General features: G+C 38.9%; 1 protein-coding gene across 5 annotated transcripts in view; it reads right to left on the reverse strand.

The window, feature by feature from the left end:
- Positions 1-12,825, reverse strand: part of NRP1 (neuropilin 1) — a 339,157-nt gene that overhangs the window by 80,301 nt on the left and 246,031 nt on the right. For all 5 annotated transcript variants that reach the window (XM_033931511.1, XM_033931507.1, XM_033931509.1 and 2 more), the window contains exons 9-10: positions 10,989-11,133; positions 2,192-2,526 (exon numbers count right to left, since the gene is read on the reverse strand). In XM_033931511.1, the coding sequence (XP_033787402.1) occupies positions 2,192-2,526; positions 10,989-11,133 (480 nt within the window). The remainder of the gene's footprint in view (positions 1-2,191; positions 2,527-10,988; positions 11,134-12,825) is intronic.

Here is a 12,825-nt window from a genome sequence, read left to right on the forward strand (position 1 = left end):
TGCCTAAATTACCTTGACTGGTGTTCACGCCCTCAGCAAGACTTATCAGGAATCCACCACATCCTATTGTGAATCTCATCCATCTTACTGTAAACTGTACCAATCTTATTGTAAATCTCTTCATTCTTATTGTAAACTGCATTGAATCCCAGTTGAAATTTGTGGTATAAAAGAAACAGTGGCTCAGCAGTACTCAAATGTTCTCTTAGGTTTCGTGACTGGCATCATGATTATTACAGTTGTCTGGGTCTTATTGCATCTAAATAAGTAGAACCGACGTGTCAGCCATCATGCTGTCGCATTCTTCAGAGTATGCTGTGAGGTCTGCATTTTGGCCCAAATTCTCTAAATGGTGCTGTATGATAGGTGACGGTAGGTACCCTACTGTCGTCTAACAATTGTTTTAATTGGTATTAATTGGTGTGGTAATCGACTGCGCCGTTTAAACTAATTAAAATGTCATTTAAAAAATGTAAACCTTCACAAAATTATTGAAATCATTTCATTTGTATGCTGAAAATATTCTTCACAAGCTTTGCAGTTGAATACTTTCACTGACTTCCAAGCAGAAGCAGCACCCCAGATATACAAGATATCAATTTATGGGGCTTTTAGCCGCTAGTGCTTCCTCATAGGCTCATACACCACTAAATAGCTATATTATTTTTATTAGCTTATATAAGTCTATTAATGGCACCTACGCATGATTGACATATGGCCAGCACGGTTTCTGGAGGTGCCGGCCGATGTAGGCACGCTTAACAGAATCTGGGCCACTGTCTCTATATATATTAGGGCCTCATACTTGATTGACTGGAGTTTGAGCTGATTTCAGCAAGAAATTGAGATGGGAAACCCTGCTGATCACAAATTTGAATTTTAGCGGGAAAAGTTAATTGGTCACGAATTTCAAATTTGATCAATGAACTTTTCCTGCCAAAATTCAAATTTGTGACCAACAGACGTTGCTTCAATTTCCTGCTGAAATCAGCTCAAACCCACAGCAAGACCCAGATAACTGTAACAATAATGCTCAGATGGTTTCCAGCATGGTATTAAATACATTTTAATGCATGTTAATGTGGTCATTAACACCTGAATTCTGTAACCTGCATCCAAGTTGGTGGCTGCCTTAAAAGTGGCCACTGATCGTGTGTCAATCACTTGAGGGCGCAATTACAGTATTGCTCATGATTCAGCAGATAGGCAGCTGAAATGTAGGCCCAGAAAACCCAGGCCTGCCTCCCTTTCCCCAACCCAACAAAATCCAAACACTGTCCCCCCCCTTATCCCCATTTAAAAATTTTTCCATGGTAGTCTATTGGCCTCTACTCTTTGATTGCTTTCTGTCCTGGCACCCCCTCCCTCTTCCTCCAATGTGAAATCCTTACTTTCTCATAATATTAAAAAAAAAAAAAATGCCCAGTGGCCTCCCCAGCGCTCTCCAATCTCCCAAGCACAAATTCCCTGGAAGTCTAGTGGAATCTACTCCATGATCCTAATCCTAGCCTCCTACCTCATACCTCGCACAAGTCAGGAGTGATGCCCACTTGCTCCTGCCTCTGGGTGCTGCCATTTGTTACCTTATGATGTGGACTTCATACCTGTTTTCCTTTGGTGTCTATTTATATGTTTTCGGAGGTAATTTGCTAATGGTATTTTCTTGTATTATTATTTACATTAATAAAAATTCATTAAATAAATAGTACATGAACAAATATAAGCATAACATATAATCAATGAGGTAAACTTAGAGGCATGCAAATTAAATCCGAGTAATAGCAATCATATACAGTATCAGAAATATACACAGTAAATCAGCATAGTAGAATATTTATATATAGAAATATGATAAAAGTTGACAGAATACAAATAAAATAGGCAGCACAGAAAAATATTCATATAACACAGATATGATCTTCACAAAATCAGCACAATACAAATGAAGCACCTTGGTTTTTTGACCTTAAAAATCAGAAATAATATGAATAATTTAAAGATTCTTTGAAAAGACTTACCTCCTGTTTTACAAAGCTGTGCAGCAACGGCCCTGAAGCCCTTTAAATCTCTATGGGCTTCGGGGCCGTTACCACAGCGCAGCCGCTAGAGCAGCCTCGTAAAACAGGCCCTTATAGTAAAGACCAATTTTTGCATAAGATTCAATGGAATATGATGTGTATCTCTTTCTCACCTTTGTCTTATTTTTGTTGACATCCATAATCATTCTCCAATTAGATCCATTATTGCTATAGCCAATCTTGAATTTTTTCATGAACACTTTATTGTCGTTCTGTTTGCCACCTTGGACAATAATGCCCCGTACTATTTTCTCCTCCCCGAGGTCTACTTGAAGCCACTCATTAGTATACAAATGGTTATTAGATGGTGGCAGTGCCCAGCCTGAGCGACTCGTTATAAGTCGGGCATTTTCTGGAACCCAGTGTCGATCAACCTGACTTGAAGCTGTAATTTGGGAATCCAAAATGAGGCCTGATACCATTCCCAGCATTCCAGAGCAAGGGTAATCTACAAAACAGATATGCAATGTTTAATTTTTTGGAGCACTGAAAGCACACAGTAGAACACAAGTCTCTGGATGTCCAGGAAAAATTATTTATTCAAATAGTCAAATTAAAAACCAATTAAAAGCGACCTCAAAAGTTATTTAGGTACAAATTGTGTCACTAATGGTACATGCTCACAAAAAGTGAGACTTAGACCCTACACGGTGTTTCGGCGAATACTCAGCCTTCCTCAGGGGTCCTTGAGGGATAGACATAAATTGTGTAGTACCTAATGTCTCAGGTGAACTTTTAAGACAAATGAATTACAAGATGAAAACCATCCGAATGAACCATTCTAGAAACCTTAAAAAGGGTAGTTGTATTAGTTGACAGAGGCAGGTGGCGCTTTATGGACTAATTAATGTATGAAGACCTGAGCTTTTGTGGACCAGAGTACAGATCAAACCAGATGGAATGTCATCCTCAAAATCTCACGCCTCAATAAACTGGCTAGTCCATAAGGTACCACCTATCACTGGGGTTGATGCAGAAAGGTGTGCATTAGAGACATTGAATGAACTGCTTCTAAAATGAGCTTTCTGCAAAAACTTACCACCAAAATGCAGTAATCAATGAGCAGGCAAATTCCTGCTGTGTTAAAAAGTGTATGCTGTCTGGGGGAAAAAACCTGAAAACCAAAATACCTGTGTACACCACAGCAATAATTTGTAGCTCACTGCTCAAATATTCCCCTTCCTGTAAGTAAGAGAAAGATGGCTAGCTCGCACAGTGATAAAAAGAGATTTTTTAAAACCCCATCATATCAACCCTTCTCCCATAAAAATCTTAAGCAGGAGACTGGCTAACCTACTGAAGAGGGTTTAAACTAGAGTCATTGGGGCAGGGTGATCAAACCCCCCTCCTCAGGTAAGTATAAGCCTTCAGGTAAGTGAATTACTAAATACCTTTACACAAATGGGAAACGGGGGCAATATCTAGATAGCAGTATATACTATTGCTCGAAATATGGAAAAGGCTGAGTTGGATTTAGTAGTGATCACAGAGGTATGGTTCATGGAGAGCTATAACAGGGATATAGTTATACTGGGCTATAATCTGTTTAGGAAAGACAGAGTAGGAAGGAAAGGAGGGGGGAGTGGCACTATATGTTAAAGATCATATTAAAGCCACACAATTGCAGGATCTGAAGGGTAAGGAAGAGGCACTGTGGGTTAGACTAAAAAGAGAGAATGGAAAATATATATTCAGGTCTCATTCACAGATGGAAGAAATGGACAGAGATTTAATAGAAGACATTCAAAATATAGCTGTAAAAGGTAAAGTATTTCTAATAGGAGATTTTAATATGCTAGATATTGATTGGGGTATCCCTGTTTGGGATCTCTTAGAAGTAGAGAGATCCTGGATTCTCTACCAGCAGTTGGTAATGGAACCCATGTGGGATGGGGTCATACTGGACTTAGTGCTTACAAACAGAGAAAGTGTTTTTGATGTTTCAGTGGGTGATCATTTGGCATCCAGTGATCACTGCATGGTCTGGTTTAATATTAAGAGATGTAGAGAGGGCTTATTTAAAAGTAAAGGCTCTAGACTTAAAAAAAAAACTAACTTTGTTCAGATGGAGGATTATGTCAAGGAATTGTTGTCTGGATGGGAACATCTGGAAGAAGCAGGAAAACAATGGGCAAAACTGAAAGGAGCTATTGTAAAGGCATCAAAGAAAAGAGGTTAATTTTCACAAGCTACAAAAGATCGTAAAAGAAGAAGACAGGAAAAAATATCTGGAAAAGTTAAGAAAGGCTGATCAAGTAGTCAGGAAAGCAAAGATAGCCGACATGATAAAATGGGGAAACAAATCATTTTTAAAGATATATTGGTGATAGGAGGAACTGCAAAAGTGGCATTGTGAGACTCAAAGGTGAAGGGGAGGAATGTAAAGGAATGTGTTCATAGGTGAAGCACCGGAAGCGAGACCAAAGAAATCAAAAGCAAATAGAGCTGGAGGTGAGGTACACCCTGATCGATTTTCAGAGAATTGTGTTCATAAGAGCTCACTAAACTAAAGGTGGATAAAGAGATGAGGCTAGATGGTATACACCTGAGAGTACTGAGGGAACTTAGGGAAGTTCTAGTGGCTCCACTGGTTGACTTTTTCAATGCTTCTCTAGAGTTGGGAGTAGTACCGGAGGATCGTAACAGGATGGATGTGGGCCTTCTCCACAAAAGTGGTAAGAAAATTAATGGAAACACTTTTTAAACAGAGAATAGTGCAGTTTCTGGAAACTAGTGGATTACAGGACCAAAGGCGACATAGATTCACTAGAGGCCGGTCTTGTCAAACAAATCTGATCAATTTATTTGACTGGGTGACCAGAGAATTGATGGACTGGGTCAAGAACTAGTTGAGTGGAAAGTGACAGAGGTAATGGTCAACGGAGATCACTGTGAGGAAAGGGATGTTACCAGTGGTGTGCCTCAAGATTCAGTTTCTGGGCATGTTTTTTAAAACATTTTTGTAAGTGATAGTTGCCTCTTTCAGGATGATACCAAAATCTGCAATAGAGCAGATACCTCTGATGGTGTGGAAAACATGAGAAACATGAGAAAGGACCTAGCAAAGCTTGAGGAATAGTCTGAAATTTGGAAGCTAAGATTTAATGCTAAGAAATGCAAGATTAAACATTTGGACTGCAGAAACCTGAGAGAAAGTACAGTTTAGAGAATGAAGAATTTTTGTGCACAAAAAATGAATAGAATGTTAGGAATCATCAGGAAAGGAATGGAAAACAATGATAAAAATGTTATAATGTCCTTGTATTGCTCGAATACTGTGTGTGATTCTGGTCACCATATCTCAGAAAAAATATAGCAACATTAGAAAAGTTATAGAGAAGGGCGAAAAAAGAAATGGGACAACTTCCCTATGAGAAAAGGTTAAAGCATCTAGGGCTCTTCAGCTTGGATAAGAGATGGCTCAGGGGTGATATGATAGAGGTTTATAAAATAATGAGTAGAGTGGAAAGGGTAGATGTGAATCACTTGTTCACTCTTTCCAAAAATACTAGGACTGGGGAGCATACGATGAAGCAACTACATAGTAGATTTAAAACAAACCAGAGAAAATATTTCTTCACACAATGTGTAATTAATCTCTGGAATTCGTTGCCAGAGAATATAGTGAAATCAGTTAGCTTAGCGGGGTTTAAAAGAGAAGTCCATAGTCTATTATTGAGATAGCTTGGGGAAATTCACTGCTTATTCCTAGGAATAAGCAGCATAAAATCTGTTTTATTACTTGGGATCTAGCAGGGATTTGGGACCTGGGTTGGCCATTGTTGGGAACAGGATACTGGGTTTGATGCACCTTCAGTCTGTCCCAGTATGGCAATTCTTATATTCTCATGACTTGGGTGTGATAGTATGTGATGATCTTAAGGAGGCCAAACAGGTTGAAAAGGTGATGGCGAAAGCTAGAAGATGCTTAGGAGCATAGGGAGAAGGATGGCTAGTAGGAAAAAGGAGGTACTGATGTCCCTGTATAAGACTCTGGTGAGACCTCATTTAGAATACTGTGTACAATTCTGGAAACCGTACTTTCAAAAAAAAACAACCAAAAAAAAAAAAACCAGCATGGAGTTGGTCCAGAGGAAGGCAGCTAAAATGGTTGATGATCTATGTTATAAGGCATACGGTGACAGACTTAAAGATCTCAATATCTATACTCTGGAGGAAAGGCAGGAAAGGGGGGATATTTCTGCAGAAGCACTTTGAATGGCTGGACTTTGTTAATATTTTTTTAGGTATATTTTTTAGTCTACCAATAATCCTTCTAAAACCACACATAGAGCTATAAATTGTCAGTGAGAATCACAGCTTCTTGTGTGCTAGCAGTTAGAAAAATGGTTAACTTTTCTTTAAAAGAACAGACAAATGCCAGTTGAATTCCCATTATTAAGACAGGATTGGTGCATTTCCTCTCATTTTTGTCAAGGTTTTATATACCAATTGATCCACGGTTCACTATACTGTATGTTCTTGGATAAACACATTTATTTCTGTTCCTAGAAGTTGCCCAAAATAATTCCCAGTAGTACCATATACATGATATGTGCACTGAACAGGAGCACCTATGAGACATATTGGTGAGGCTCTATGAAAGAGCAGGCAAGCATACAGGCAGTTTAAATTGACAAGCATCAGGTGTGATATTGTGTTAATTGTTTACCTCAAGGGATGAGGGAAGAGGCTCAAGACATTGGGAGTCAGGTGTGAAGAGTGTTAATTGCAAACCCCTGGGCTTTGGAATATTTCTGAAAGGTGCCTAACAAGGTGCTAAATTGTAGTTTTTGAACCAAAACAATAACACACAGTGTAACTTCTTCTTAGTGTTGAAGTGCTAATGTTATTCATAAAAAAGTAACCCACAAGGCCCAGTCCTACCTGTCCTCCCTTCCCCTCCTCCCCTCCCCCTCTCTTCAGCTAGGTGAGATTCTGCTAAGAGGCAATATTTATACACCGCAGTATTTTGGTGAGAACATACCAAATCAGCACCTGGTTTGGCATCCGTGATGTTGTCATTCCTCTCTAATGAAACACAACATACTAGAAAGTGTTTATAGTGTACACTTTAAATGTGGTCTTTTTAATTTGGCATTAAAATACAAGCCTTCTCCTTATTCACTAGCATTGTAACCTCATCTGCACTGTATGAATCAGACACATTTATTGCCTATAAAAAGAAATTCTACCTAAATTAGTAGTCAGATATTTTGACTTAATAGCATAGTAAATGATGGTAGATAAAAAGCTCTTTGGCCCATCAAATTTGCCAGTTTTTTCTTTCTACCCACACTGCTAAGGACACATTCCAGATGTCAGCCACAGAGTATGACCACCTGCAAGGTTTCTCCCTATCCAGAGCAATATTGCTTCTGGTTTTTTCTCCCTTATACTCTATCATCTTAGGCAGTAGAGCATATGAAATCCCCACTTATTTTCCTCCAGTGCCCACATCATCGATGTCTAAACATGAGGCCCCACAATGTGCTACACTGCAACATTAGTACAGCTGCTATCTGAATTGTGGCCTTCTAGGTAACCTGCAGGCAGACCCAGCTAAATGTGTGCTTATATTTCTGTTATGATTTATTTTTTTTTTTTTTTGGGGGGGGAGGTTAATATACCAGTGTAGTTAATCCCCATAAACATATCCAGATAAGGTATCTGGATCACTTTCTGCAACTATTCCAAGATATAGCTTTGACTAGCTTTGGCCCCTCCCATCTGTGTAATAGGTTGGTGGTCTCTTTATATCTTGTACTCTGTTTTGTTATGCATTTATAAATAAAAACAAAACAAAACAAAAATGTCTCGACAGCATTTTTATTTTACTGAGTTTGGGCCCTACCGGTGCCTATAAAAACTGCACTGTTTAGAAAATCCAGGCCTAAGTGTATGGCCCTTGATGGAGACTGCCCCAACTTTGTTGGTTGGGCTGAGAACTTTTCAGTGACTCCTCGTAACTGTAAGATAAAATTGGCCAGATAGTGGCCGAACGATCACTGTTTCCTCTAAGCTGAGTGATTAAGTGATTGCTCTTACATTTTAGCTATTCCACAGAAAAAAGGAAAAACACAACCCCACGTATAATAATGCAAGACAAAAAAGGAGTGGGAAAGGGACACAGTCGCCCAACTTGAAGGACAATCCATTTATTAATATAGCTAAAACATATGCAAAAGATAATATAATCATTATAGAGAGTCTTTCAATCCTCTTAATATTGGACCCCAACATGGTTTGTGTTTTGACTAAGAAAGCCTTCTTCAGGGGTGTATAAAAGAAGTAGTCCAGTAGATTACATTACATTAGGGATTTCTATTCCGCCATTACCTTGCGGTTCAAGGCGGATAACAAAAGAGTTAAAGAGGGTGTTTTACAAAAAGATTTCTGGTCCTTTTTTGGGAAAAAAAAGAGTAGAGCAGGTTGATTTGGGGGTTCGGGGGGTTAGAGGGATGAAAGAAGGAAGCTTGAGTGGTTAGGACTTTTTCAGGGATTTTTTGAAAAGTATAGTCTTTATTTCTTTTCTGAAAGTTTTGTAATCTGGGCACGTTATCAGAAGGTTGGTGATTTGGTTGTCTATTTTTGCTGCTTGAGTGGCTAGGAGGCCATCATATATTTTTTTCCGTTTAACTTCTTTGATTGGCGGGTATGTGAATGGGATGCGAGTTTTCCTATGTCTGGTTGAGGTGGTTTGGATGAGGCATCAAAATACTTGTTAAAATATCAAAAAAGGAATGCTTTCAATATGTAATCAAAAAACCGCAACTCAACGTGATTCCGATCTGAAAAAGATTTTCCATGGTTGTTCGCTTCAGCTTGTTTGATAACTATTGTTCATAAAGTCAGTGAAGACAGAGAAAGTGAATATCCAGTGAAATTATGAGCAGAAATAAAGTTTTGATAAATTTTTTTTTGTTATATCAGTTCCAATACTTATTAAATATGCAATATGGTAAATAATCATATGTGTGATTATCACATTAATGTAACAGAAATTTGTTACTCAAGTCAATTAAGTCCTTTGCTCGCAAAGACATATTTGTGCTCACGAAAACTCAGTCCTTGGAGGGAACATTGATCACTACTATCCAGCTGATTTGAAACTATGGCCACTGTTTATCTAGATATAGTTTGGCCTGTCATCAACTTATCTAACCAAATTTTATATACTAACCATTGGCAGATTTTAAATAGCAGCAAAAATGAAGGGTTGTTTGTAATGAATTATGGAATATCCATTATCTTTGACCTTCCTTAGGAGATGAAGAGTTTTAGTCAATAACTCATGCTCTAATTACAAATTGACTACATTATTGTAATTTGTTTTATACAGAATTGGCAAAAAACAAATTCAGTTAGCAGAAAATGCATGTCTCCTTACTTGTGCGAAACCAATAGACTACAGAACAACAGTGCTCAAACATAACATAACATTGTGCTTGTTAACCGTGTAACCATTAGTTCAACGCGGTTTACAAAAGATTACTAATAATAGTCATAGTACATAGAATAAAGTGATTTAGTTAGTCAGATGCTTAAAGAATAGATAGGTTTTCAATTGTATTCTAAAATCTTTATAAGAATGAGCTGCGAGCAGTACAATTCGAAATTCTTTGTCATGAAAGCAGCTCGAGATGCCAAAGTGTGGTTAAGAAATTTTTTACTTTTGCAACCCTGGACTGAAGGAAAATTAAACAACGGATGGGTTCTTCTACTATGGGCTCCATTTACAAAGCACTGAGCTGGCGTTATTCCAGAAGCGTACCGCGCGGTTTAGTGCGTGGTAATTTTGTGCGTGCGCTAAAAACGCTAGCGCACCTTAGTAAAAGGAGCCCTGTGTCTGTAAGAAGCCAAGGAAAATCTGTTAACCAAATAAAGGGGGGCTGTACCATAAAGAACCTTATAACAAAAAAACAAACAAACCAACAACACACTTCACTGGTTACCTTTTCTCAGCCATTTGATTTTAAATCAGTTCTGCTGATTCATAAATTAAATTCATCAGTCTGTTATCTCCGGACTACCTAGATGCTTGCATTTGATCCTTTGATCCAGGATAGCTTTTGTGATCTTCCCAGACGGAATTAGCATAGTTTCTATTAGTCAACAAGCCTTTTCCTGTTGGGGGCCATTGCTGTGAAATCTACTACATTCTCGAACTGAGAGTGTTACAAGAGACAGCAAAGTTTCACAAATAATGGCAAGGTAAAGAGGCTTTAGCATGAGCATTCCTGTAATATATGTTTGTTAAACTTCTAACCTATCTTGTATTACATATTATGTAGTGAAATTTGTATAGCAACAGCTACAGTATTATTAAAATCATCAAATATATAGAACACAGGGCATCAGAAATCAGTTACTTCATGGAAAAGGTTACAGGACTTTTTTTTTTTTTTGGGGGGGGAGATATTTCCAGACAAATGCAGACCTCTACATGCAATTTGCATTATACAAATAAAGTTGCATTAAGGCCCCCTTTTATTAAACTGCGCTAGTGTATTTAAGCGCCGGGAGCCGCGTTGAATGCCCGGCGCTGCTCCCGATGCTCAAAGAGTTCCTATGAGCGTTGGGAGCCGTGCACAGCATTCAGCGTGGCTCCCGGTGCTAAAAACCGCTAGCGCAGTTTAATAAAAGGGGGCGTAAGCGTAGGTCCAGGAAGTGACATCAGAGGAAGAGCTGATGCTGGTGCGAGCAGCAGGTTGGAGTTGTTGCTCGCACTGTGAACGTTAAAGAGGTACAGGGGAAGGGAAGGGGTGTGCGTGCATGGTATTGGGGGCAGGGAAGGAGTGGGGGGGCAGAGAGGAGGACGGGTGCTGGCAATCCCACCAAGACGGCGCCCAGGGAGGACTGCCCCCTACTTACTATACCACTGCTTTCACAAATTTCTTCGGTACTGACCTGTTATTTTACAGCCATACACCTCAAATCTCATTGATATGCCAGACTCCCATTTCAAGGGTCTTATTTTAACAAAGCGGGTTAGAACAGGCTTGGGAAATTTTCGAAAAACCACATCAGTAGGATTGCTGTTTCCTTGAAAGACCTATAGAAAAGAAAGTAGAAAAAACTATTTAGTTCACCGGCAAGAAACTAATTTAATCTAATCTAATCTAGTCTTCAATTTATATTCCAGGTCATCTCCCAACTCGACTCGACTCGATTCATATGTACTTAAGACTAGAGTACATAAGAGAGAGAGCATAAAAGGAAAAAAGCTGGATCCTCGTCAGTTCTTTGATACTATAGTTAAGCCCCCTACAATTTGAATCAATTGTCAGTATTGTTTGCAGCAACCCATGTGCCATAAACTCACATCACTTGATAGTATTTTATTACAATCCTCATCATTTACCGTTCATTTGCTCTTTGATTCCACCGTTCTAATCTGCTAGCCACGCTAACCAAATCAATCTTCATACAAGGAGAAAACAGACATCAAACTCAAATTCAATAAGTATTTGTCAGGTTTCTACTAATTCTTCTCTGCCAATAGGTAATCCTCTTGTTTTGTAAAGCTAATTGAGCACATGACCTTGTAACTTGTAAAGCTAATATATTATTCTTTTGAATGTGAACCATCCTGAGCTCTTGGGTGTGATGGTATACAAAAAATAGTTAGGTTCTGATATGAAATAATCAGCCCAAATTTTAACTTTTTTTTCTGGGGCAAGAAGAAAATGAGGTTTACTTTATAGAATTTGACCTTCTGTGTATGAAAATAGCCTCAGTTTTCTCCTATCACGTATAGTTTTTGAGCAAATCGCAAATATTTATCGCATGAGAAGTCATAATGTAACGCATTGCGCCAATTTAAGAGTTCCTATAAATATTATTTTCTAGAATTGTTTTGCTGTTGAACTGCGTTTATAAACGAGATTAGGAGCATCTCTAATTAATGTCCCACAATAGTCAGCCAGCATTGATTAATTCCATTTGTCCTGATATCGTTTCTCCATTGTAGCAATGTCCTGGTGAAACCTTTCCCCGTGCTCATTACTAACACTACATCATTAAAATTAATACTTTAGCTTAAAAATCTAATTTGAGGCAAACTGTTTTAATATTTCAGAGATTGTTATAACATTTACTCCAAGCATTATAAAATATAGCGAAAATGTTAATTTTTGCATTTTAATGCTCTTTTGCCAAAAATCAGAGGGTTATACCAAACAATTAAGGTCAGTTTTGAATTAAGCGACCCCAAATCACAGTGACATGTCAAAACCGCATGGGACAAAAATGCGCCGGCAATCGTGTGCCGACAATCCCGCGCAGGACTTATAAGTTCCGCCTTAAAACACTTCCTGTTAGTGCTCTGAGGGTGTGTGTGTGTGTGGGGGGGGGGAATTAAATGTTCATGCTCCCATTGGGTTGTGTGTGTGAGGAACCCCCCCCCCCCACTACACTGAAAAACTGCTGAATACCCAAAAAATTAAGGAAAACGGTAGTTTCCACTGTAATGGGTTTTCTCCCCTGTAATAGAGGAGGGGTCCTCCCCTACACCCCCCAATGGAAGCGCAAATACTTGAAAGTTTACTGGGGGGGAAGTTCCCACCCCACACCCCCTCAGAACAGGAACTGTTTTAAGGCCGCGCGCATAAGTCCTGTGCGTGATTGTTGGCGCATGATTGTCTGCGAGATTGTTCTGTGTGCTTTAGTTACGGTACCCAAATCACTATAGAACACCCACTACAATTCATGCCCCCAAACCTCTGTTGCAGTGTATTCAGCACTA

This window comes from Geotrypetes seraphini, chromosome 2 (genome assembly GCF_902459505.1).
Source record: "Geotrypetes seraphini chromosome 2, aGeoSer1.1, whole genome shotgun sequence".
In the NCBI taxonomy this organism is placed as follows: Eukaryota; Metazoa; Chordata; class Amphibia; order Gymnophiona; family Dermophiidae; genus Geotrypetes; species Geotrypetes seraphini.